At 40.4% G+C, this 27,767-nt stretch overlaps 1 protein-coding gene across 2 annotated transcripts in view; it reads left to right on the top strand.

The window, feature by feature from the left end:
• The first annotated feature begins 401 nt into the window (after positions 1 to 401).
• Positions 402 to 27,767, top strand: part of AGBL2 (AGBL carboxypeptidase 2) — a 33,107-nt gene continuing 5,741 nt past the window's right edge. The window contains exons 1-15 of one of the 2 annotated variants that reach the window (XM_031459585.2): positions 402 to 909; positions 1,094 to 1,229; positions 1,515 to 1,578; positions 2,649 to 2,786; positions 5,201 to 5,254; positions 6,048 to 6,233; positions 9,038 to 9,145; positions 14,482 to 14,635; positions 16,337 to 17,119; positions 18,613 to 18,769; positions 20,974 to 21,100; positions 21,633 to 21,733; positions 22,736 to 22,854; positions 26,046 to 26,112; positions 27,146 to 27,274. In XM_031459585.2, coding sequence (XP_031315445.2) covers positions 1,194 to 1,229; positions 1,515 to 1,578; positions 2,649 to 2,786; positions 5,201 to 5,254; positions 6,048 to 6,233; positions 9,038 to 9,145; positions 14,482 to 14,635; positions 16,337 to 17,119; positions 18,613 to 18,769; positions 20,974 to 21,100; positions 21,633 to 21,733; positions 22,736 to 22,854; positions 26,046 to 26,112; positions 27,146 to 27,274 — 2,223 coding nt within the window. In that variant the 5' untranslated portion in view covers positions 402 to 909; positions 1,094 to 1,193. The remainder of the gene's footprint in view (positions 910 to 1,093; positions 1,230 to 1,514; positions 1,579 to 2,648; positions 2,787 to 5,200; positions 5,255 to 6,047; positions 6,234 to 9,037; positions 9,146 to 14,481; positions 14,636 to 16,336; positions 17,120 to 18,612; positions 18,770 to 20,973; positions 21,101 to 21,632; positions 21,734 to 22,735; positions 22,855 to 26,045; positions 26,113 to 27,145; positions 27,275 to 27,767) is intronic. The other variant, XM_011000687.3, reaches the window with a different exon arrangement.

Genomic DNA, 27,767 nt, shown 5'->3' on the forward strand with positions numbered 1-27,767 from the left:
TTCCAGGAATTGCCACAGAAAACAAGTGCATTTGTCACTATCCTGCCAAAATTTTGCTTTTTAAAAAATCTGACAATTTAAATAGACAAAATATGTGGGCTTAATTTACTAACTTTGTGTCGTTTTTTTCAAGGTAGAAGGCATTTTTTCAATTCTAGCTACGGGATGGAGAGAATATAAGGTGAAAAGAGAGGGGAAGTGGATCCCTTTGAGCAATAAGTAACAGTTTCCTAAAGCTGAGGAACAGCAAATAAGTTTGGAATGTGGGGCTGCCAGTGCTATCATTGGTGTTTCAACGTCAGTCATCTGCTTTTCACGGGTTCTCCACCCCTTCCTTGGAAAGGGGGTCTCGCTCCTCGGAAGCGCCCAGGAGCCCCGCCCCCCAGCTTCCGCCTCGCGGTTGCTAGGCTACCGAGGCCCTCGCGGAAAGCTGTGGCTGGTGAGCTCCCTGAGCGCTTCCTCTGCCTGGTGCGCGGCGGGTCCTCTAGCGCGGGCCGTGCCCTGCGCCTCGATCAAGCTCCTCTGCCGCGGCAGGCGCCGTGCCCCACCCTGCTGCTCCGGACGAGCCGGGCCTCGGAGGCGGTCGCACCCTTCCTCTATCTTCGTAGGAAATCTCCACACCCCCTCCGCGACTCTTCGAGAACCTGCGCTTCGCCACCTTCTGGACCAGGAAGTCCTGAAATCCCGAATTCCATGTTCAGAGCCCACTCTCCAGGTCCTTGACCTTTCGTTCCCATCTACCGCGAGACGACTCCTCTGGATCCTTCATCCCCTTTTCTCTCACTTTCCTGCGGCGTCCTGGTGGGGGGCCTCTCCCTTAACTGGGAGAAGGAAGCATGGGACCAGCAGAGGTCCAGGCACCTCGGGAGAAGGATGCTGGAAGACACGCCGCCCTCCCCAACTCTTCAGGTGCGCATCCTGGCCTCGTAGTGGGCACCACCAGTCGGGTCCTTGTTTGTCTGAGAGGGTGAGTAGACAGAGAAGAGGGAGCGCAGCTGCAGGTTTTCCTAAAGTAGCGTGGGAGCTGTGGAGGATGGAGGGGGTGCGGGTAAATTTCGACAGTTTTTTCAGTTGTCCTGCTCTGGTTTTTTAGCCTCTCCTGTGTAATCAGCTGCCCTTTTGGAAACTGGGTAGCGGTTGTGCCTGGCTGCCCGTGTCACTGACTGGTCTTCAGCATACCATGCAGAGGTAACATGTTCCCAGCATTGGAAACCGAGCTAAAGCAGAAGGTCAGTACACACCCCTCTCCAGGAACTCCACAGAAATCCAACACTAGATCAGAAGGTATATAATGCTGGCACCTTTCTTGGCTGGAGATCTTGATCCCAAAGATAGAATAATTTGCATAAGTGTTTGTCATCTTATGGTTTGTTTGCTGAAGTTGTTGGTATACTGTCCTCTGCAGCAATGCTTGTGTACTTTTTGCTAAGAGTCAGTATTATTCTTGTAACAGACTCTTACAATTAATTATTATTATGAAAGCACTTTCCTGACTGAGATGCCTTTCATTTCAGATTCTTCCTGATCCTTACGAAGACTTTATGTACCATCACCTCCAGTACTATGGCTATTTTAAAGGTAATAGCTCATCCTTATCTAGCATCGCCTTTCCTGGATTCATAAAATAAATTGATCAACTGAGAGAGCTGTGCTTAAGTAAACTAGTGACAAATTTTTTAAGCACCTTTAGTGAAAAGTGCTTCCTTTTCTCACTGCTAGGCTATGTCACCTCTCTTGAGTCTCCCTGTATACATACAAGAGTCTGTTTGTTTTTCTTTCAATAATACCACCTTTTCTTAATGACACCACATGGCATTAAAATAGTCTTGATATCTGGAAAGACATGTCCTCCCTTATTGTTCTTCAGAAGCGTCTTGGCTATTCTTGCCTTTTTATATAATTTTAGAATTGGCTTATGGTGTTTAAAAAAATTATTGGGATTGCATTGAATCTATAGATCAAACTTGACAAGAAGTGAGAATTTTCCAATACCAGATTCTCCAATCTATTCATATAGTCTAATTCTCTATTTACTTAGGTTTTCTTTAATATCCCAGTAAAGATTTAGAATTTTTTTCGTATAACTGTATATTTTTATGCTAGTATAGATGGCATCTTTTTAAATTTTGATTTTCTAACTGTTCCTGGTATTTAGAAATAAAATTCAGGTTTTATATTGATTTTGTTTTTGTCAACCTTGTTAAACTTTCCTATTAGCTAGTTCATTTTGTAAGTGATGACTAATTTATTGAGAACTCAATTTCCAGTTTACCAGATTCAGCGGAGCCTCCTCAGGACAAAGTAGCTCCCACTCTGAGTGCTCCACTTCCACTCAGAGAACTTGCCTTCACTTGGTCCTGTAGCTGACAAGTCTTTCTGCCTCCCAAGCCCTTTCTCTTTCCACTTTATGTACTTCTTCTCAAGTTTTCTCTTCACCATGCAGTGGAGAAAATGATGCTTAACTCACATAAATTGGAATGTGAAAGCTATTTGGAAAATGGGTTGTATTCATTGTAAGGTCTGTGGTGATGGATGGTGAATAGTAGTGGCAGTTTGCTGGCAGTGGTTTTCGTGTTGACCTAAATAAATGTTAGAGGTGATGAACTAGCTAGCTTTCTAGCACTTTTCACTAACCTGCCTATTCTTAGCTCAGAGAGGCAGTTTACCAAACTCTGCTACGCACCAGCACGTTTGGAAGAATAATAATCCTCGATACCTACTGAGTGGCTCTTTGGGAAAAAGAGATGATTTGATACTGGACCCGTTGCAAAAGGAGAAGCGTCTATGTGAGTAATAGCATTGTGTGACCCCCAAAACCCTCACTGCCTGTCAGCAGCTCCAGGTATTGAGGAGAACATGGCCTAACGTGGCCTTCTCGTGGGAGAAGCCAGGGGAAGAGCCTTAGCCACTGTTTCTGACATCACTCAAAAATGTTTTCTCTCCAGCTGTATCAGATTGTAGGTTTAAGTTTGAATTCTGTGCCTTCTGGATGATCTTCCTCCAAATTGCTGGAAAATTTGTTAAAACTCTTTAGTCAAGAGTAACAATGATTTTTTTTTTCCTGCAGTTTTGATGGATATGTTTGTTAAGGTTCTTTGCTAAGAGTGGTGGAGACCAATTCCAGCTAGCTTCAGCAAAAATAATTTATGGGGATTCCACAAGTTTCTTCTGGAATCCAAGGGCAGGAATGCAATTGAATTTCTCCCAGAGCACATATCCAACCAGACGTGAATTCAGTTCTCTTTACTACACATCCTTCCCCCCCCCCACCTTCCCCAACCCACCATCACCTCACTATTGAAACAGCCTCTTAATTGATCTCCTGGCTTCCTCTCTTGTTCCATTATGCCCCCTTTCAATTCATTTTCCACACAGCAATTTTCTTTTTTTATGTGCAAATCTGATTGTTTCCCTTTTCTAGCTAAAAACCTATGAATGACACAAGACCCAAAAGTCATAAATATAACATTGATAATTTTTAAAGCAAAAATTTACATTTCTGTATAGAAAAAAAGTACCATTAACAAAGGAAAATAACTGAAGAAGAGTATCTGTAACAAGTATGTCAAAGGATTAATCTTAACACAACAGCTCTCATAAATCAGCATGTCAAATAGAAAATGGGCAAAGGCAAGCAGTTCATAGAAAAGCAAACACAATAAGCTTAAAGAAAAGATGCTCAATTTCACTTCTAATTAAAGATACAAATCAAAATGTCAGGGTACCATTTTTTACATTAGGAGATTTGGGCAAAAATGTTTTAAGTTTATACCTAGTATCGGTTAGGGGATGGAGAACACACTTTCCTACACTGCAGTTAGGAAGGCAATTTGGCAACACCTGGGAAATGTAAAACAGTACTTAACCCCTGAAGTAGAAATTCCATTTGCAGATATGTATCTTATATATTTGCTCACCCCAGTGCCCAGAAGGCTCTTCCATCCTGTGTCCCAGAGCCCCTGGCAAGGGTAGAGCAAAGGAGACTGTCGAGGTGGGATGGCTCAAGAGCCAGCTGACCGCCCCCTTCACTTTCCTCCTGCCCTATTTGCTGACAAAATAACATTAATAGGAAATAATTGCCAATCTTAATATAATAAACATCAAATGCAAAATCAGCTGGTGGAAGTAACATAACAATGTAAATGAGTTTTAGTTGGGTGTAATTGATAACCTGACATCTTTTTTCCCCCCTATTTTGATCATTGGAGTGAGGAAGATATTTTTTCTTTATCTTTGTAGCAAAGCGTTTATGTGTTGTTGGTTTAAACCAGAAAAAGTAAAAAAGGAATGAGTTACAGTCTGCTTGTTTGAAAAAAAGAAAGAGAGGAAGGAAGAAAAGCAATTTATGTACAAGGTTAGAAAATTCAAATGGTAGGAAAAAACAAAAGGAAACTAAAATCCCTCCCTGCCCACCCTTGATGTAGCCACTGTTACCTTTCTTTCCAGGAAAAAAATATATATCCTCATGTATCTGTATATTTTTTCTTTGTAACTGCTCATAGGGAATCCTATACACCAACTTTGATTTTTGTTGTTGTTGTTTAATAATAGAGCCTTTTCATAGAGCACGAAAAACATCTACCTCATTCTTTTTAAGGGCACCGACAGTATTCCATCTCATTACTATGTTCTGTTTATTTTAACTCCCCTTTTGATGGATGTCTGGTTGGTCCACATTTTTGTTACTTGAACATTACTGCAGTGACCATCTTTGTACATGTATCTTGACGAGCTTTTGTGAGACCGTCTGTAAGGTAATTCCTAGCACTGGGGTTGCTGGATCAAGGGTTTGTGTATTTTAAGTCTTACTAGCTACTGCCAAATTGCTTTCCAGAAAGGTTACACCAGTTTGCCTTTTTGCCAGCAGGTTCTGAGAGTACTTGTTTTCTTAAAGCTTTGCCAGGATGAACGTCAAAGCCTGTAAATGTTTTCTTGTCTATTAGGTTAAAAACTGGTCATTTTGGTCATCTTCCTGTCTTTTTGATTTACATTTCTTTATGAGTGAGATTGAGCAGTTTTACCATCTTTTCCAATGTTTGTTGCCTCCCCCCTCCACCGCCAATTCAACAGTAGGGGAAATATTTAGACATAGAAATGCAGGGGCCTAAAGTGGGCGTGGAGGGGGGAGATACAAGGGGATAAGGCAGGAAAAAAAAGACAAAGATCTGTAGGACAAACCATGCTTCCTCCCTCGTTCTAGGGCCTAGCTGTCTATCTTCAGCTGTGCACAGACAGATGGAAGCTGTGAACAGAGGTATTTCGTTACCTTCCAGACCAGAAAACCGAAACTCCTCTGTGGGGGCGTGTCTTCCCTGCCCTCCCCGCCAGAGCTGGGAGCCACACTCCAGCGGCCTTCTGCCTATCCTTCCCACTTTCCTGTCTTTTCATTCTTCCTCTCATTTCCTTTTTTTCCCCCTTTCTCCTTAAGCCTTTCTTTTCCTCTTTTTTCTCATTCTTTATTTCTCAAGACCTCTCTTTCTCTCTCTTCTGCCCCTATCTTTTCCTCCTCTTTGTTTTTTAAGTCTCTCTGTCCTTTGAATGGTTATATTATGAACTTGAAATTCAGTTTGTAGATTATTTCACTGTCGCTAATAAAGTTTTATGTACTTTTATCTAAAATGCTAGTGGGTGAATTGAAAGTCTTCTTTGCCTCTCTCTAAATAAAAATAATAACACGCATTTTATGGTAACTTTTTATTTGTAACCCACTGTTGACATGTCTTAGACCCATTAATTTTGTTTTTTGTTTCTGTTTTTGTATTGTTTTTTGACCCATTAATTTTGATTTTAGAAAAAGTTTCTTCTCACTTACTCCAAAACCTTACATTTAAATATTCAATAGACTGTGTAGAATTTTAACTTAATATTTTGTAATTTCCATGCTGCCATCCTGGACTAAATCTCCTTACAAGAGAAACATGTCATAGGATTGCATGTCTGCTAATATTTTAATATGGTGCTTAAAATTACGTAATTGTTACAGTTGAGCAGTGACATTGCCGAGGAAGACAAGGAAATTGTACACTCATTCACTTTCCCTTTGGCAGATTCTCTTATGTTGAGTTCACCACTTCTTAAGAGCAGACAGCTTCTTCACGATGAGTTTGGCAAAGTAAACCTGCGTCTTCGAGAACCCCGAGGTCTCTTTGCCTTTTTCTCTGGCAGCGGGCCACTGCAGGCTCCAAGGTGGCCAGTGGAATGTGAGGTCATCAAGGAGAACATTCATCACATTGGTAACGTGACTTACATGTCCTGGGCTTCCTGTTCTGACAGACTGAATTACGGGACCTTACAGTTTAAATTCTACATGGTGAAGCACATTTTCTTTAGATTACACATGTAAGAGAGCATAATGCACTTAACATAATGCCCTTAAGGTCCATTCATGTGGTCACAGATGGGAAAATTTCATTCTTTTTTATGGCTGAATAATATTCTATTATATATGTTATATATTATATATCTATATATCTACATATATATCTATTTTGTATACATCTATTATATATATTATATATATAAAGTTGTGGGGTGTGTGTGTGTATATATATATATACACACACACAATTTCTTTATCTACATCCATTGATGAATACTTAAGTTGCTTCCATATCTTGGCTATTGTAAATAATGCTGCAGTGAATATGGGGGCACATATGTCTTTTCAAGTTGGTATTTTCATTTTCTTTGGATAAATGCCAAGAGCAGAATTAGTGGGTCATATGGTAGTTCTATTTTTCATTTTTTGAGGAATTTCCAAAATGTTTTCCATAGTGGTGGCACCAATTTACATTCCCACCAATAGTGCACAAGCATTCCCTTTTCTCCACCTCCTCCCCAACACTTGTTATTTCTTGTCTATTTGATAATAGCCATTCTGTCAGGTGTGAGGTGGTATCTCATTGTGGTTTTGATTTACATTTCCTTGATGATTAATTATGTAGAGCATCTTTTCATATACCTGTTGGCCATTGTATGTCCTCTTTGGAAAAATGTCTTCAGATTTTCTGCTCATTTTTTAAAATCGGATTTTTTTTTTTTTTTTTTTGCAGTTGAGTTGCATGAGTTCTTTTGGATGTTAGCCCCTTATCAAATATATGCTTTGCAAATACGTTCTCTCATTCAGTAGGCTGCCTTTTCACTCTGCTGATGGTTTCCTTTGCTGTGTAGAAGCTTTTTAGTTTGATGTAGTCCCACTTGTTTGTTTATGCTTTTTTTTCTTTTGCTTTTGCTTTTGCTCTTGGAATCAGATTCAAAAAATCGTTGCCAAGGCCTCTGTCAAGGAGCTTACTTCCTATGTTTTCTTCTGAAAGTTTTATGGCTTCAGGCCTTACATTCAAGTCTTTAATCCATTTTGAGTGATTTTTTGTGTATGGTGTAAGATAGTAGTCAAGTTTTATTCTTTTGCATATGGCTGGCCAGTTTTCTCAGCATCATTTATTAAAGAGACTGTCCTTTCCCCATTGTATATTATTGAAGCCTTTGTCATAAATTAATTGGCCATATATGCATGGATTTATTTCTGGGCTCGCTATTCTGTTCCATTGATCTATGTATCTGTTTTTATGCCAATACCATTATTGTTCTAATTAGTATAGCTTATAGAGTTTGAAATCAGGGAGCGTGGTGCCTCCACCTTTGTTCTTTCTCAAGATTGTTTTGGCTCTTTGGGGTCTTTTATGGTTCCATATAAATTTTAGGATTGTTTGTTACATTTTTGTGAAAAATTCCATGGGAAGTTTGATAGGGATTGCATTGAATCTGTAAATTGTTGGGGTAGTATGGACATTTTAACAATATTCTTCCAACCATGAGCACAGATTATCTTTCCATTTATTTGTGTCTTCAGTTTCTTTCATTAATGCCTTATAGTTTTCAACAAACAGGTCTTCCACCTCCTTGTTTAAATTTGTTCCTAGGTATTTAATTATTTTGACACAATTGTAAATAAGAATGTTTTCTTAATTTCTCTTTCTGATAGTTCATTATTAGTATATAGAAACATAATAGATTTTTGTGTGTTGATTTTATATTTTGCAACTTTACTGAATTTCTTATTAGTTCTAACAGTTTTCTGGTAGAGTCTTTAGGGTTTTCTATATATATATGTCATCTACAAATAGTGACAGTTTTACTTCTTCCTTTCCAATTTGAATACCTTTCATTTCTTTTTCTTTCCTAATTCCTGTGGCTAGGACTTCCAATACTGCTGAATAAAGTGGTGAGAACAGGCATAAGCTTTTCACCACTGAGTATGGTGTTAGCTGTGGGCTTCTCATATATGGTTTTTATTATGTTGAAGTATGTTCCCTCTATTCTCACTTTGTAGAGAGTTTTCATCAAAAATGGATGTTGAATTTTGTCAAATGCTTTTTCTGCGTCTATTGAAATGATTATATGATTTTTATCCTTCATTTTGTTAATGCGGTGTATCACATTGGCTGTTTTTTGAATATTGAACCATCCTTGCATCCCTAGAATAAATCCTGCTTGATCGTGATGTATAATTTTTTTAATGTACTATTGAATTTGAGTTATGTCTTTTTATGCCCTTGGTTTTCATCAGTGGCTACTGTACTTAAAATGATACTGAGGAATTGCCCCAGTCCCATAGGAAAATCTTTTAAAATTGAATGTTGATGAAAAAGCCTTGTTTCCTCTGAAGAAATTTATACTTTTTCTTCTATAGTAATTCAAAGTATGTAGCTGATCATATTTTCCTAACTCAAAAAGGAAGCTCAGAGACAAATTTTGAAGAGTTGTTGCAGGAACTGTATTGACCTTTCTAGCTTATTTTTAAGTCTTCTGTTTAAAATTTGTATTTTTGTTGTATATGCTTTTTGTTAAAAATGTCTCCATAGTCTTTATAGAAAGAAGCAAGATATAATTAATTTATAAACAAACTGGAAACTTAGGGTGGGAATTTGATTTGATTCAACCAAACTAGCCATTTGAATAATTATTATTATAATTTTATATTAGTTTATAAAGTGCCTTTTATATTCTTATTTTATACTTTTTTAATGTCTTATTTCAGAGTGGGTTCCACCTCAACCAGAACATTTCTATCAACCTACGGGAAGTGAAAAGATACCAGAAATTGTAGGAGAGGAAGGAGGCACAGTTGTCTATCAGTTAGATTCAGGTATTGTCATTACACTGAACCGTGAATGATTAATAATGATGACATTAAACATATTTTCTATAATAAAAGTGATTTTTAAAAATTCATATTTTAGTGATAAACTGTCTTTTCCAGACCAACCTGAGTGGGAGCCCTGATATGACCAATCAGTTTTAAATTTTTATTTTTTAATATGACAGTACCTTTTCTTAATTGTTCTGAGTCCATTTTACAGCTTCTTCCTTACTATTCTCCTTTCTGAAAATCAGATGTTGAATCTTTGGGGAATTTGCTCTTCTTTTCTCCATCTCCTGTACTATAGTGAGTACTGTGTGGTATGTGCATTTGACTGTCATTTACTCTGTGGCTTCCTGCATTAATTTGTAGGCATGCTAGGGGTAAAATGCATGTCTTTTATAAAAACGTGCAGGACACCGTACCCAACAATAAAATACACGTTCTTTTCAAGGGCACATGGTAAATTCCCCAGGATACACCATATGCTAGGTTGTGAAGCAAGTCCTAATACATTTAAAAGGATTGAAGCCCTACAAAATATATTTTCTGACCACTGTAGAATTAAATTAAAAATCAACAGGATGAAATCTGGGAAATGTACAAATATTTGGAAATTGAACGACACACTTCTAAGTAAGCCATGGGTTAAAGAAATCATAAGAGTTCAAAAATGTTTTGAGCCAAGTGAAAATAAGATAACATATCAGTGTCTATGGGATACAGCTAAAGCACTGCAAGCTAAATTTATGGCTTTGAATGCCTATAATGGAAAGGAAGAAGGGCCCCACATCACCTACCTGAGCTTCCACCTTCATACATTAGAAAAACAAGAGCAAACTAAGTCCAAAGCAAGCAGAAGGATGAAAATAATAAAGATGAAAGTGGAAATAAGTGAAATAGAAAGCAGAAAAATAATCCAGAAAATCAAACTAAAACCTGATTCTTCAGAAACATCAACAAAATTGACAAAAGTTTGGCCAGACCTACCAAGAAAAAGGGAGGAGACACAAATTATCAAAATCAGGAATGAATGGGGACATAAACATCAACTCTATAGAAATCAAAAGAATTACAATAAGGTAATGCTATTAACAACTTTATGTTAGCAAATTAACATAGATGAACAGAAAAAAAATGTTGGAAAAGCAAATTTACCAAAACTGACTCAGGAAGAAATAAAAAGTGTGAATAAGTTGTAACAAAGAAATTAAATTACTAATTTATAGTCTTCTTACAAAGAAATCCCTGACCCAGATGACTTGACAGGTTTTGTCTGAATTGTTTCAAGCATTTAAAGATGAAACAGTACTAATTTTTAATCAGTTTGAAAACAGAGGAGAAGGAGGAAATATTTCCCAGCTCTTCTTATGAAACCAGTATTCAAAGCCAGACAAAGTCACCACAAGAAAACTATAGATCAGTATTCCTCATGAATATAAATGCAAAAATCCTCAACCAAATACCAGCAAACCAAGTCCAGCAGCATATTAAAAGGATTATACACCATGATTAAGGGAGATTTGTTCTAGGAATCCAAGGGTGATTCAACATAAGAAAATCAATGTAACCCACCACATTAATAGAACAAAGGGGGAAAAATACATAATCAACTCAACCAATGCAGAAAATGTACTCAACAAAATCCAGCCTTTCATGATTAGAACATTCCAAAAACCAGAAATTGAAGGAAATTTCCTCTGCTTGATAAAGGATATTTATGGAAAGGATGAATCAACTTCACACCCACTAAAATAGCTATAATGAAAATAGACTATAAAAAGTGCTGGGGAGATGTCATAATTAAAAAGTGTTTAAAAGAAGTAAAAATTCTGCTGTACACAGGGCCAGGCTGAATTCGGTGACTTACAAATGATGTGAAACATTTTTGTTATATTGAGATGTCCATACATCAAAAAGAAAATAAATAAGCTTCAAATCTGTTAAGAGAAGAAAGCCACACATTCAGTTTCTCAGAACAACTCCCATAGACCCATGTGGAACACATGCCTAATGCATGAAATAAATAAACTGAAAAATGTGAGTTTACAGCATCAAAAAAAAAAGTTCTGGGGAGGATGTGAGGCAGGTGATAATAGTAACATTTAAGACAGAAAGGAAATGTCATGTTAAAGAACAAGGAGCCAATACATAGTAAGGGTCAGAAAGGAAATCTATTTTATTGGAGGAAGAATATGTACTAAATATAATTAATAGAAATAGAATGTATTAAGTTGGTGGAATCAGGGGAGGTTTTGGAGAAATAACCAAAAATATAAAAGGGCCACAAATGTGTGTTTTTTTAATTAATTTATTATTATATTATTTAACTACTTTATTTGGGCAGGGAGAGGTAACTAGGTTTGTTCACTTCTGGAGGAAGTACTGGGGATTGAACCCAGGACCTCCTGTATGCTAAGCTTGTGCTCCACCACTTGAGCTATACCCTCCCCCTGGCTGCAGTGTGTTTATATTCCTACAAGGAGAGAAAAAAAATGAGCCAATTTTTGCAGAGAAGGCCCAGCTGACATGTGATTGCACATGCTGCATTCCCAGTTGCCTTGATTTTGAGTTCTCATGTTAATAATATTTTGGGAAAAGCTATATGCAGTGAAATAAAAAGGTGAAGCAACTCACGGTGCACTTAGCTCCACCTTATGGAATGTCTGAGGAGTTTGGGAGACTTTAAAATCTGAGATCATAAGTGGGTAGACTTGGGTTATAAATAACAGGGAATGTCCTACTCCTACAACCTCAGAAATTATTGGATACTGTAAGCCTGATTTACCTCTCGTTGACCTTGCTGTAGTCATTTTCAGTAAACCTGATGCCCATGAATCCCCATTGCCTCATCTGTTTTATTCAGGGGTATTTCTGCATAGGAAGAAGCCCTGGGGCCGAGAGCTCACTCTCCTGGTGACTGCAGCTGTTGTGAGCAGTCCTTGTTGTCTTGTTAACACACCTTTGTGGCAGCTGTCTTGATCTTCTTGTCCTTTGGATTCATCTAGGAGAGTTGAGCCCACTCTACTGGAGGAATGAAGGAACAGAAAACTGAGATGGGGCTCCAGGGAGAATCTGGGAGTTTATCGTTTTAGGAGCCCTAGAGCAACTACATGCTATAAGAATATTGGGGGCAAAACAGAAAGAGGTTTTGTTTTTTGAGAAATGTCACTGTGGGCTATGAATTGGATCTTTTTTTTTTTCTTTTAAATGGAGGCCCTGGGGATTGAACCCAGGAGCTCGTGCATGCTAAGTATGTGCTCTGCCACTGAGCTATTCCCCGCCTCCTCTGTTGGATCATTTTTAATGTTATCTGAGAGACTCAAGAATATATTGAAATCCTTATATTAATGATACCTGGTTGCTGGTCTGAACTTTGATTGTGGTTCCATGAAGAGACTGAACAGCCCAGGTCCTCGGCTCGTAATTGGGTTACACGTTCTCTTGCTGCTGCTGCTGCTGCTACTTCCTCTGTGCTTGTTTTTTTCTTTCACTCACTTCATATGCTTGCTTTCTCCTTTGCTTTCATTTATTATCCAAATATTTATTTGCTAAATCTCCGCAGTGACAAGATTGCATATCAAAGCAAAAGTCATCATAATTTGAAAATATTTGCTAATGAACTAACTACTTATAAAATCAGGCCCCATACACATTTCTGTTAAATGCTTGTGTTATCAGCAAGCCCCATGGACAGCGTCTTTGTTGGCATCAGTCACTTGCTGATTGGTAAATATTATTAACATCTGACAGTATGAAGCAAATACACTAAAAATCAGTTGCAAAGTGAACTTACAGGAGATTCAGGATTGTATGAAATTGATAAATTGCTTGTATCATTTGCAAAGCCACTGACAAATAAGAATCTAGAAATTTTTTATCAGTTAACAGTTAAAGAGAAAAATCAACAAAAGATGACAAAATAGATTATTCTGGACACACTGAGAATATTGTGGTACAAAGAAAGGCCTTCAGAAAACTGGTGTTGCTGAAAGATCAGCCCCCATCCCTGATGAGCCAAATAACTCAGAGACAGAGTCTTAGAGCTTAGAAGAAAAGAGGCAGCTTTATTGCTTTGCTGGGCAAAGGGTCCTCACAGCAGGCTAGTGCTTTCTAAACTATGAACCCATCTTGGGAATGGGGCAGGGTGATTATATAGCCATAGCTTAATAAAGCATAGATAACAACAGGATTATTTTCTTCTTATAAGACTCAGAGTGGCATCATGGTGTCTCCAGGTGACCAGTTGTACAGAGGCTAGTGGTTGTTGCTCTTTCAATCTCTTTATCTTATAAGCACCCAAGGTGTGATCTTCTTGGTAACTCAAGCTATTTCATAAGGTTACAGTCCCGTGACCTTCTCCCTGGAGAATGACTCAGAGACCAAGCATAATTATTACTTTTGATTACTGGAATAAAGCAGAAGCAGTAAAATTAATAGCTTTATTTTAACAATGGGCCTGGAGCTGTGAGTAGCAACTGGTCAGTCAGGTTAATTGACCGTTTTAAGGGCAAGTATAAGAATAAGCAATCTGTTAGCCTAAGTGTGGCCATTTTATTAATTCTCATTCACTGGAGCCCTACAAGAGTTTTGCAAAAGCAACTGCAAAAATCAAAGGTGTCACATGACACCCTAACTGAATTCATCTGAAAAATTGCAAGCCCACCCAAAAAAAAAAATCAACAACTGATTATTCTTCCAAGTTTTATAAGTTTTCTTAAATAAGAATAAAAATAAACTTCATAATTTTTTGTTTTAGCTTCATGTTAAAGATAAAATTTCAATCATAACCTTTTCACTAACTATTATGACATTTTGGTTCCCATCTCAGGCAAACTGTACCCATGGCAATTCTTCTCAAACTTCTGTTTTTGTTAAATTTAAATCTGGAAGGATACACCAAAAAAATGATAAGGACTGTACTTTTATTTTCTCTTTTTTGTTTTTCCGTTTCTCTTCTCTCTCTTTTTTTTTTTTTTTATTAATAAGTACTATTTGGGTTTTTTTGTTTGTTTTTGTAGAATAAGATTGCAAATGTTTTCAGGTGCTCCACTTGGAATGTCATTTTTTGCCAACCTCCTTTTAAATGAGGGTTTAGATGGGTACAGGAAGTATCTGAGATGCCAAGGGTAGCCAGGCAGCAAAAGGAAGTCCTCTAAACCACTTAAAGTTCTTCGAAGAAATACATTTTTAAAAATTAAAAGTCTCAGCAAGGACAATTGAAAATTTGAAATCTCACTGTTGTTAACCTAGAATAGTCAACGCGGAGGGCTCAATAAATATTTGCTGAATAAATGGATTCTGAGTAGATCCTGGCCTGAATACATCCATCTTGTCTGCAGTGCCCACGGAGGATTCCTATTTCACCCGTTCCAGAGTGGGAGGCAAACGAGGGGTTATCAAGGAACTCGCTGTCACCTTGCAAGGACCAGAAGATAATACTCTACTGTTCGAATCGAGGTTTGAGAGTGGGAACCTGCAAAAAGCTGTCAGAGTGTGAGTAACAAAGAGGAATTTCCCAAAGGGATGATGATTGAAATAACAGAACTGTCTTCAGGAATCGTGTTAGGAGCCAGGAGAGTTTCTGAAAGAGAGAAGTGATGAGAAAGAATTACGAGGATGATGAAGAAAAATGGAATAATTGTGACTTGTGTTTTCCCCCAGAATAAAAATTTATCCAAATTGTTTTTTCTGCTTCCAAAAGAAATTAGTGCACATTTGAAATTTGTATTGTTGACCTGAAACAGATAGTCCATCAGCTGTTTCTGCATCCATTTATTAGGATCTGTAGAGGATGGCAATTCAGGGTCTGCAATCCTGGGAAACCACGTGCAAGTCCCACGCTGCAAGGGAAGGAGAAGGCTTTCACAGTGAGGAAAAGGGAGTTGGGAGGCCCAGAGTAAACAGAGGGTCCATGGCTTTTTATTGGCTGAGTCCTTGCCGGGAAAGAAAGTCTTCTTGTTGGGCTTGGCTGTGGCTGCAGGGCATGAGAGCTCCCCCTGCTAATCTCCCAATTTTATTTAATTGGGGTTTCTGCTTATTATTTTTTATAGTATTAATAAAAATACTATATATTTTTATGCCAACATAAAAAATTGAAGTCTTATAATCATACCTCTCGGATGCAACAACTGATAATACTTTATTAATTTTTCTCTCTCCCTCTGTATATGTGTAATATGCACAAGTTATATATTAATATATATATTAGGAAAATGGTATACATACTGCTTTTCATGTTGCTTTTCTCCATTTAATAAATTTTAGGTGTTTTTCTAAAGCAGTATCACAGATGTATCTCCTCATGTTTAACAGCTCAGACTGTCCTATTGTATGGATACTCCATATTTTATTTACCTTGACCCTAACTGATGGGAAATTAAGATGTTTATAATTTTTTCTTAATGAATTAACACTCAGGCATTTATATTTATAAATTATGTGTGATTTTATGAGATACAGTCTAGAAATAAAATTGTTGGGCCAGGATTCACTCACTTCACTGTTGCTAGTTTTTGCCAAAATGCCCTCCCTGTGATTTCAGCCCCCATCAGCAGTGTATGAGAGTGCCTGTTTCCCAACATTGGTATGTTGATGAGATGGAGGGGGGAATGACATCCTATTTTAATTTGCATTTCGCTGTTTAGGCACGTGGGTGAACTTGGTCTCGTGGTTTTTGGCATTTGTGTCTTGTCTTCTGCAAGTTCAACAGGTGAAAGCATTCCAGAGATGCCCCCTTATTTTCAAATAAGTGATGATCGGTTATAAAACAGCACAGAGGGCTGAAGGGTCTCCTCTGCAGTGACGGTGTCCAGGATGTGACCGAAAGCCAGCAGAGGGCTCTGGCTTCACTGCTCTTCAGTGTGTTTCAGAGAAATGTGTTGAAGTGGTTAGAAACTGCTATTGGATGCTCTAGAAAGATGCCAAGAAGCTCATAGCATTCCCAGACATGCTGTGCAGCACTGTGAGTTTGAGACTCTTCCTGTCCCACCCCCAAAAAATTATCTTCCCTCAAGTTCCTGCTAGCCTAATATGTGAGTTAGAGAACAAAGGAAATGAGAAAATAAATGTTTGAAGGAGCAGGCTTTTCTGTTGTAATAAGACCTGTTTTTTAATTGGGGAAAACAGCATTTTCCCCTATGTTTTTTGAAGGGGGTATGGAATGACAGGGATATTCTTCTGTTTTCTCTATTACAGAGACACCTACACGTATGAACTCACCTTGCGAACTGACCTCTACACAAGAAAGCACACGCAGTGGTTTTACTTTCGAGTTCAGAACACCAGAAAGGATGCCACCTACCGCTTCACCATCGTCAACTTGCTAAAGCCCAAGAGCCTTTATACTGTCGGGATGAAGCCTCTCTTTTATTCCCAATTGGATGCCAAAACCCACAGCATCGGCTGGAGGAGGGAAGGAGATGAAATCAAGTACTACAGGAACAACTCGGATGATGGGCAGCAGCCCTTGTACTGTCTCACGTGGACCATTCAGTTTCCACATGACCAGGACACCTGCTTCTTTGCACACTTCTACCCTTATACGTACACCGACTTGCAGTGCTACCTACTGTCGGTGACAAACAACCCTGTCCAGTCTCAGTTCTGCAAACTCCGAACTTTATGCCAGAGCCTAGCAGGAAACACCGTCTACCTGCTCACCATCACCAACCCAGCCCGCACCCCTCAAGAGGCAGCTGCGAAGAAAGCTGTGGTCTTGAGTGCCAGAGTGCACCCCGGGGAAAGTAACGGCTCCTGGATCATGAAGGGCTTTTTGGACTTCATCCTGAGCAAATCCCCAGACGCCCAGCTCCTCAGAGATACCTTTATCTTCAAAGTGGTTCCCATGTTAAATCCAGACGGGGTGATCGTGGGGAATTATCGGTGTTCGCTGGCCGGAAGGGACTTGAACAGGCATTATAAAACCATTCTGAAGGAGTCTTTCCCCTGCGTCTGGCACACCAGGAACATGATCAAGAGGTGAGAGCTCTACCTGCTGCTCTTTCTCTGGATGCTATGAGCACTGTCTGATGGTGTGAGGTCTCCTCTGATGTTGGAGGACTGCGGTGTGGCTTTGGAGATAGTCTTCGCTGTTCTCTTTGCAGCCACATGGGTTTGTTCATTTTCAAACTTTGAAATCATGTCTTATCATTCGGTTGAAACTGAGCATACAGCATTTCAGCTAGAGGCATTTCACTTATAAGTGAAGCGACTGAGTGGAAAAGGTCAGAAGTCAAGGAGTTCATAGGTCTTCTTGATGAAACATGTGTCATAATAATAATAATGGCACCTAATAATTAGACACTGCTTAGGTATGACAGGCAGTATTCTCAGTGCCTTCCCCAAGTGACCCATTTAATCGTCACATTCACCCTATGAGGTAGCACAATCAATATCCCCATTTTGTATATGATGAAGAAGTTAGGGCTCAGGAAGGTTAAATAACTTGCCCAGGGTCATACAGCTGGTTCTCTGGTTGCAGAGTATGAGTTCCTTATTGCCATCTTATATTGCCTCTCATAAAGAAAGAATACTAAATCAGTCTACATTTTCCAAGCCTTTGTAAAAACAGTTGAAGCCTATGATGTAATAGCACCCACCTTAAAGAAGCTTCCGTTTCACTGGAAATGAGACTGCCGCACATAAGAACATGTGGCCACACACACTTTCTCCCCACATCTGTGTGAAAGGCTGGGAGTGGTGTTGGGTTGGTAGGCAGAATAGCTAAGAGCTTGTAGAGCTTGTACCTGGGGGTCAGACAGGCCTGAGTCTGAGACCTGGTTTCACTACTGGTTGGTTCTGTGACCACTTCAGTGATTTAACCTCCCTGTGCTTCAGATTCCTTATCTGTAGCATGGGGATAGTAATGCCTGCCTTGGGTGCTTACCGTGAGGCTTCAATGAGATAATCCATGTAGTCTGTTTAGTGCAGTACCCTGCGCATTGTAAACGTGTGACATTGTTGTTATCCTCTTCTTCATCATCAACATAAAGAAGGTGACCGTGCTTGGAAGATTAAATGGATGTCCTGGTGATCAGGAGACAAAGAAGAGCTGAGTCTCAGAGGAGCTAGCCCTGGAATGTCAGAAACCAAGGCCTTCTTTGGTTCTTTTCCCTCCCTGCAATAACAGCCTCTCTCCTCCTCTTTCGACAGGTCTGCACTAGAGTGAGCTTTCTTTAAATAGATTTTCTCCACTTTCTTCTCAGTTTACACAAGGCCTTTCCATCACCCATTTCAAGTCCCTCTGACCAACTCGGGCAAGGAGAACCAGTGTCATGTTTCCAGCAGAGGCTGAGGTTGGGGACAGGGTCCTTTGGGGGCCATTAGGAGTTAAAATTTTCTTAGAAGGCAAAGTAACAACAGACATACTTAAGGAAGAGACTACAAAGGACCCTTGATTATTCTCATGCATTTGTATGTCCACTGAATCCTTTGCCCTCTCAATAGACTGCTCTTTTTTTTTTTTCCAATAGACTTCTTGAAGAAAGGGAGGTTCTCTTGTATTGTGATTTCCATGGCCACAGCCGTAAGAATAATATCTTCCTGTATGGCTGCAATAACAACGATCGCAAATTCTGGCTTCATGAGCGAGTCTTTCCTTTAATGTTAAGCAAAAATGCACCAGATAAGGTAAGCAAGTAAGGTAACTTTCTGTCCATTGACAGAAGGGAGAAGGATAACTCACTGCTTCCTCTAGGCCGTGTTTGATTTGCTGCTTTGTATCTCTTCATTATCTGGGTAAGTCCCAGCAACCTTGACTTCAAAAATTTAGAAAGGTGTGGCTTTAAGGATTACTATGTATCCATCGACCAACAAAAAGATAAATAAAATGTAGTATATCTATACAATGGAATGTTATTTAGCAATAAAAATAGTTAAGTACTGATATGCTAGGACATGTATGACCCTTGAAAACATTATGCTAAGTGGAAGAAGCCAGACACAAAAGGCCACATATTACCTGATTCCATTCTATGAAATGTTCAGAAGAGGCACAACTATATAGACAGAAGGTAGTTGATTGATTTCCTGGAGCTGGTCCAGGGAGGGTGGTGTGAGGAGTGACTGCTAATGGGGACTGGGTTTCTTTTGGGGAAAATGAAAATGTTCTAAACTTAGGCTGTGGTGATGGTTGCACAAACCTGTGAATATATTTAAACCATTGAATTATGTGCTTTAAATGTGTCAGTTTTATGGTATGTGAGTTATATCTCAATAAGGATGATTTTTTTTAAATTGCTCTGGCTACTTTGCTGGGCACAAGTTCAAAGTCTTACTAGATGGAGTTCTCTGTCATTGTTCATCCTGTCATTGTCAGTGGAAGAAGGGATTGAAGGACAAACAAAATGCTAGTGTTATATGAGCCGCCACAGAAAAGTTCAGGTAATACAAGGTCACGTAGAACTGTAAGATATGAAAGGGCTAATGAAAACAGCTTGACAGTCCTTAACAGTCGGCTGAGTAACAGCTCTGTGACAGCTGTGTGGGCACTGGTTTAGAAGCTGGCTTTCAACATCATGAACAGATCTGCAAAATGTAACTGTCATTAGAAAGAAGAAGTTAGGTTGGATTTAGAAAAGTAGTAAAATGATAGTGCATATTTTCTCACATAAGGACATACAGGACAAATATTTTGTATCTGCTACTCTTCTATGTAAGAAAAAGAAAAAGGAAGCTTTTCTTCATTCTCCCTCTCTCCCATCTTTCTTTTTCTTTTCCTTTTTTAGTCTTCCTATTTTTTTCCAGGGATCTCTCTTTTTTTTTTCATATAATCACATCCAGAACCCAGTATCTAAAACAAAGAAAAGCAGATCTGCACTAATGGAAGCACGTGGAGGGCGTGGAAGCCTGCCCGTCCTGCCTCCTCCTGGTCGCTGCGGCAGGAGCTCCCCAGAGCTCCTCAGGAGAACCCCTGGATTTCAGAGAGCACAATTTAGAAATCACTGGGAGTGAGATGCCTTCCAAATGTCAAACATTCTCAACAGGATAAGTTAGGCTGGGATAGGTGCCAAGTATATGTTACCAACTCCAAAGGAGGAAGGAGTTGGGGGCGTCATGAAAGACAGTGGAGGATACTGAACTCCAAGCCAGGAAGAATGTCAGTGTGAGGGAGCGGGAGAGTTCTAGGCAGAGACTGTAGGGCTGGGACATACTCCAGTCGCAGATAGAGGATAAACCCAACTGGATCCAAGGGTTTGGGTTGGGGCAAGGTAGAAAATAAGTGTTAGAAAGGCTGGCTAGTGCCTTGAATGCTAAAGTAAGCTAACATTAGCTATCTTGATTGTGGTAGTGGTTTCATTGGTGTATACTTCTATCAAAATTCATCAAATTGTACATCTGAAATTGTATGTGTGTAGTTTACTGTACAGGAACCATACCATGATAAAGGTGTTAAAAAAAAATAGAAAATGAAAAAAATTAAATAAAATAAGCTGACATTCCCAAGCAGGCGTTCAAGAAAGTCCTGCAAAGTGTAAGTTGGGGAAGAGAAGGAAGGGTTCATGGCAGTGAACATCAGAATGTAGAATGTAGAATGTAGTCCCTCCCCTTTGGAGGGTCACAGTCCACAATTACATGGTAAGTGCTCTGAGAGGTCCTGCAGAGGAAGCCTGTTAAGTTTATTAAACCTTCATCCCCCTAACCACTGTGACTACAGAACTCAGTTTTTCCTCTGTAATATCTATTAGCATCACTTAGAATTAGTATTTTCTGGACCATACACTAGGAAATAATATATAGACCTGAAGGAAACCATTTTTGTATCATATTAATGAATCTTAGACATTTTACATTTGCCAGCTTACGATTAACAGAGGATTTGGATTTTTCTTTAGTTCTCTTTTCATAGTTGTAATTTTAAGGTGCAAAAGTGCAAAGAAGGAACAGGACGTGTTGTGATGTGGCGGATGGGAATCCTAAACAGCTATACCATGGAGTCTACCTTCGGCGGGTCCACCCTGGGTGAGCTCTCTTTGGTGTATCATAGGCCTGCATGGCAAAAGGGGAAACCAAGCAAAGCACTGGGGAGATGAAATCCCTTTGAATGTTGGGGAGATAACTGACCTAGAGGATTTTCTTGCCTGTGCCTTAATGCTAAATTTGAGAACCCAAAATATGAGTGCGAAATATAGTTGATAAGATAGTACAGCATAGTGGCTGCTCAGGACCTGGAATCAGGCAGATCTGGGTTTGAACTTCCTTTAACTGGCAGTGATAATAGTGCCTGCATTACAGGTCTGACTCAATGAGGCACTGCGTGTAAAGCACTTGGCAAAGTGCCCGCCACAAAGGAAAACCTCAGTAATTGTAGCCATCATAACTGCACACTTGTTCATTGTCAGAGATTCTTCTGAAACAAACTAAAACTAGGAGACCCAGTCCAGGAGCATAATATTTTAGAATCAGAGGTGGTGTTTTTAATGAGATATTCATAGATTAGATTTGCATTTGCTCATTAAGATTTAATGAGAAGTGTTATGGATTTTTTCCCCAGGCAATAAAAGAGACACTCACTTCACCACTGAGGATCTAAAATCCCTAGGTTATCATGTCTGTGACACCCTTCTGGATTTCTGTGATCCTGACCGAACCAAGGTAAAAATGGAGTGTCAAGAAATCTGGTGATGTTACTGTGATCAGTTTCACATGGGTCCAAAGTAAGCCCAGTGGGATTCTAGGTGATCTTTATTTTCCTCTTAATATTTTTCTGAAGTTTTTAAATCAAAGACAATTTGCTGCAAGCTCTCAGCAAATGGTGGGTGAAACCTCACACTCCCCGAGGAGAGAGGCCCTCCCGCCAGCTTCCTCTCAGCACAACTCGCCATCACTTCCAGGCTTACCCCTGGAGCACCAGTTCTTGCTTCCCTTTCTCCTGTTTTAGAAAATCAGGTGTCCTTTCTCTTCTCCAAAACTACCCCTGCCCTTGGTGCACTTGCCAACCTCCCCTATGACCTCCCTGAGGTCCTGCCTCATTAATTACCTGCTCTGTTTTCTGTGACCACAGTTTTTTCCTTTCCTTCTTCTGCTCAACTGTAGATGCTTTCAAGCTGCCCCCATCCTAAGTCACAGAGGCCTCCTTTGGCCTCATTTTTCCAGGAGATTATTTGTTTCCCTTCATCACTCAGCTTCTCAAAAAGGAGTCTGTTCTGATGGTCTCTGACTCACCTCTTATACCCCCTGTGAAACATCAGCCCTGGGAGCACGCGATATGTACCACTCTGGATGCAGCTATTTAATAAAAAATACTTAAGAGAATTTGACCACACATGGGGCCTGCATATTTGTCATAGGCCCAAATCTCAACAACCCCATTCTAACTTTTCCTTCCTTGCTATTCAAAAATAAAATAAACCTGACCTTTGCAAGAAGTTTATAATTGGCTGTAGTCAGGAAAAAGTGGCTAAAGCAATGTTCATTGATTTTCTGCCCTAAAAACATTTCTGTCTGTTCCTACAGCTCCTGTAACTTGCTGTTAACATGGCCTTAGGGGCCAAGGTTACAGCTTACTCATCTTTATGTCCTCAGCATATACTTAATAAATACCTGATTAATAAATAAAGGAATAATCAAAAATAGTTCTTTTTTTCACTTCCGCAGTTCATGCAGTGTCTAGCAGAGCTTAAGGCGCTCTTACAACAGGAAATCCATAAGAAATTCAAAGATACGGATTTAGAAGGAAGTTGGAGTGACATCTCTTTGTCTGACATTGAATCCAGGTAACAAACTTCATTTCAAAGAAAAAATAGGTTCTAACTTTTTTTTAATTACTGTTTTGCTTACTCTCTTGTTTTGTTAGTTCTGCATCTCAGGTACAAAATATTGAGTAAATCATGGCAACTTAGCACACTTCATTCCTTCAACAACTATGGATCAAGTGCCTGTTCTCTGACAACTTTTTTTCTAGAAGCTGGAAAGGGTTAGGGAGATGCACAGGCAAGTAATGTATTGCTTTTAGGCAATTGTGAAGCCTTTGTCTTTTACTTCAAGGGAGATGCAAACCCTTTAGGGGGTTTTAAGTAGAGAAGTATCATGACCTGACTTTGGTTTTAGTTTCAGTAGGAATACTGAGGCTGCCATGTGGAAAATAGATTGTAAAGAGGAAAGTCTAAGCAGGGACACTCATTAGAAGGCTGTTGTAATACTATGGGAGAAAGGTGATGGTGGCTTAGACTCAAGCAGTAGTGCTTGGGGTATGGGAATTGGTTGGATTCTAGATATATTTTGAAGTTTCAAACATTAAGATTTGCTTATGGATTGGATGTGGGACATGAGAGAAAAAGAGAATGACTCCATAATCGGTTGGATGGAGTTGTCTTTAACTGAGATGGTAAAATGAAGAGGGTGGAGAAGGTTGGGGGGTGGTGAAGATAGGAAGCTCACGTTGGGCGTGTTCAGTTTGAAGTGTCTATTAGATGTCTAAATGGAGATGCTGAATAGGCAGTTGGCTATATGAGTCTGGAGTTCAGTGGAGAGAGGTCTAGTGGAGAGAGTCATCACAGGACAGATTGTATTTAAACCTTAAGAGTGGCTGAGATCCCAAGAGAATAAGTGTAGGCAGAGTAAAGAAGTGATCTAAGTCTGAGCTGGGTACCATAGCTGTAAGAGGTTAAAGAGACAGAGAGGAGCCAGCAAATGAATCTAAGAAGGAACCAGCAGGACCAAAAGAAAACCAGGAGAGTGATTCTTTTAAAATAAATCAGATCATATCATCCCTCTGTTCAAAACATCTTAGCATCTCTCCTGCTTCACTCAGATAAAAAGTCAAAGACCCTACAGTGGCCTACAAGACTATAGGATCTAGCCACCTGATACCTCTATGACCACCCTCACCCTCTCACACACTGCTACAGCTACACTGGCCTCCTCATGCTTCCTCACACTTTCCAGGTCCTCTCCTACCTCAGGGCCTTTGCACTGGCAGGTCCAACTGTTCTTCCCCCAGATATTCACATGGCTAATACCCTCGCCTCCTTCAAGTCTTTGCTTAATCATCAGCTTTTTCAATATGGCCTACTCTTCATTACTCTAATACTGAAACTTGCTCCCCTGCCTTTGCCCTCCTGCCAGTCCTCATCCCCTTTACATGCTCTGCTGCTTTTTTCCATAGGATCTTACCACCTTTTGTTATGTCTATTATTTATTGTTTGTCTCCCCTACAAGGTCAGGGATTTTGTTCATCTCAGTCACTTAGAAGAGTACCTGGCACATAGGGAGAGCTCAGTAAATACTTGCTGAATTCATTTAGTGTGTAGGATCCCAGCCCACTCTCGCAGTCTCCACAGCTATTTTAGGACACCCCTAGGAGGGGGAGTATTTTATAGGTGTGCCAGAACACCTTCTACTCCAGCTTACTGGCCCGGGTGCCACAAGCCTGCCCCACTGTCCTCAGTCAGAAGAGGGGGCCCTAATGTGGTTCTGCTGGCTAAGTCTCCCAAATGTCTCTTTAGGAACCTTAAACCAGACCGTCAGGCCAGGTAGGGTGCCCCATTCACCTTGTCGCCTCTTCCACTCTCCCAGAAGCCTTTGCCTAACTCATTAGGACCACCACACCAACCCGTCTTCGCTTTCAGCCTCAAAAACAAAATGCTCCCTGCAAATCCGCTCATACCCATAGGGCCCAGGGACAACCAACTCAGAAACAGCCTAACTGCGTTCTAAGTGGCTCAGCGGGGATGCTCAGATGCATCTAGTTAAGAATTATTGAAACCAATTCGCCAGCCTCTGCATCAGGAAGCTGGCTACCATGGGCCTCCACGGGGCTCCACCTGTCCCTTCTCACAGTCACACAGGAGATCAGAGTGTGCGTGCGGCAGCCCAGCTTGGGTTTGCTGTATGTGTGCACATACGTGGTTTTCAACATTTTCTGGAGCATACTGCATCTGATGCTTTTATGCCATTTATTAAAGTTTTCTGTTGTCTCCAACAGGGACTGCAGAGGCTGTTATCCAGTGGCTTCAAAGGCTACTCAGACTGGAAAAGCCTTGTGAGAACAGGGAATTGGGAATTAGATCAGAGACAAGAGGGCTTTCTTCCTGCTGTCTTGCTGTGGGGCTCCATATTGTGCCCTGATTGGGGGGAGGGGGAGCATGAACAGAATGAAAGGGCTGAGCAAAAGAACAGTTTGAAATGCTGTCTCTTCCCAGGAGATTTGAGTTTTGTGCCTAAGACACATTTTTATATATGGAGGACATGTCATAGGGCAGAGCTTTCAGTTCTAGCCAACCACACCCCAGGAAAGGGGAAAATACGATGTGACAGATAAGCAAAGGACACGACGCAGGAAGAAAGGACAGATTATCTGAGTCCTCACTCGTCCTCATCTTTGAAGAGAGGGGGAGGGGACAGTTTGTGGAGGAGACTTTAGATCCTTCTGGACATGCATGCAAATCTTCTGAAGGGGAAATTGAGGTGATAAAAGTAATACTCCTAATCTGTGACCTACAGATTCTTTGTTATTAAATATATGTATTTGCATATTCAACACATTTTTAGAGAGTCCCTGGGAGGATCCTTGCTCTCTGAACTGGTACCAGTCAGACAGGAATGAACGAGGCAAAGCCACTGCTTTCAGACAAGTCTCAGCCCCCCGGTATCCTCTAGGGCTGCTCATTAAGCCTCTCCCAGCCTCTCCCCGTCACTGCCAGGGGCAGCTTTGCCCATCTGGCCGGTGTTTCTTTTGCCACTTGGTTCACCTCTGCTTCCTGTGCCTGGTGCACTGCCTGGCATGAGGGAGCTGTTTAGAGTGAATGAATGAATATGCTTGGCCGGAATTCTTAGTAATTGAAACACAGACAGTGTAGGCAGGTAACAGACTAGGTCCCCTAATCCCGTGCAGCTGGTCTGGTAAATGTTTACATCCTAGACGTGGTAACAGGTATCTCCCTTTTTCCTTTCCTTTTGGAAACAGCACCAGTGGTTCTGACAGCTCCCTCTCAGACGGCCTCCCTGTTCACCTACTGAACATAGCAAATGAGGTGAGATTCTACAGACTCTTATGTCCAGGAAGTAGCAGCCTTTGAAAAAAAGCAGGACACTACTGGATAATTTGGTGGAATTTTCAACTTTCCTGGGATCTGCAAAAAGTATGGCAAGAGCACCCTAACTGGTTACCCTGCCCTGGAGTCTTTCATTTTGTCTTTATGACTTTATTTTTTTAATTTAGGGAGAAAAAATTATGAGAACTCCGTATTTATTCCAAAGTTAACTAAAAGTGAGGGGAGGAGTTTAACTAAAAGTGAAAACCATATTAAGAGATAGAGGTTGTTAAAAATGAGCCATACTTTTTTTAAAAAAATGTTTCTTTGTTCATGTGGACTTAGGTAGTTTTTTAGACTTCCACATATTAAGTAATTTTTTTGCCCCAACCTGTCAGACATTTTCTTACACAGATGATATAGAGCTTTAGAAATAGCAAAAAACCTGTTATGGTTCATACCTGATTTCCTAGTTGCATTAAGTAACATTGCCATCTGTGGATGAGATTAGGCTGTGCCGGGAGGAGCCAGCCACGCCAGCCAGACTTGACCTTACGAGTTCTTCAGCTGGATTTGCAGCCCCATCGGTATAAGCTTCACCACACCCTAGGTGCCTGGAAAACTAGTCCTGGGCTGCATTTGCTTAATTATTAAAGTCACTTTGTGGTGACAATCTATCACTATCTTTTAACTACATAGCTAATAATCAGTATTGTGTGTCCCTGGTAATACTGCCATAAGTAATCTGGCTTCATGTTTTATATCACAGATAATTTGGTTATTGGTACAGGTACCCCTTTGGCAGTGTATCTATAACAGTGGGATTTGGGGGTGTTAAGTGGAGAGGGGCCTATGGTAAGGAGGTAACTGAACTGTTGGTTTGTTCTCCAAACCAACAACAGTTCAGCACCCTGAGGGCCCGCCTGCTGGGTTACCCATTGTGTCTTGAGCGTTGCGTGGAAAGGGTGCTACACGTGGGTGGGCGGACCTCTGGATTCCTCAGTGACTAATTTCTCTGTACTCTCTGGAATAGTTGAATCAGAAGAAGAAGAAGATGTATAAGAAGAAAAAACGGAAGCCACTTCAGTCTAGGAAACAGCGAAATATACAGTATCAGAAAAATAAGTTGATGCAGGAGTCAGAGTTAACAGAAGAGGCCCCAGTAAGAGCGCTCTGCTGCCTACTTCTGCCGTCCGGTTAAAGGGTCTTCCACAGAGGGAGCAGGACAGAGGGCTAAGGTTTGCCCTAAACCAGAAAGGGAATGGGAAATGGGACAGGGAAGCTTTCTATTTGGATTTCAGAGCTCTCCCCAGGGTCCTCTCGACATCCCTGAGCAGATATCTGCTTGGCCCACTAATCCTCCACTACACTCTGGTATAGCAAGTCTGGGATTTGACCAAGTCTAGATATCCAGAGCAAAGAGGTGGAACTGGAAATGTGGTGGCTGGAACTAGTACAGAGTTGCTGGGTCACTGAGGGATCAGGCCCGATCCTGGGCCAGGCTGAGGACACTCAGATACGTCCTTCGCAGCTGCCATGCCCACGCCGTACCCCTGCTTTCTAAAGACAAAAGTGCTTTCAGAGGTGGTACTTTTACTTCTGGGTGAATCGGGTCAAAATGAGCAGATTAAGTGCGCTAGATCAGTTGAAAAACA

The sequence above is a fragment of the Camelus dromedarius genome, chromosome 12 (genome assembly GCF_036321535.1).
Source record: "Camelus dromedarius isolate mCamDro1 chromosome 12, mCamDro1.pat, whole genome shotgun sequence".
NCBI lineage: Eukaryota > Metazoa > Chordata > Mammalia > Artiodactyla > Camelidae > Camelus > Camelus dromedarius.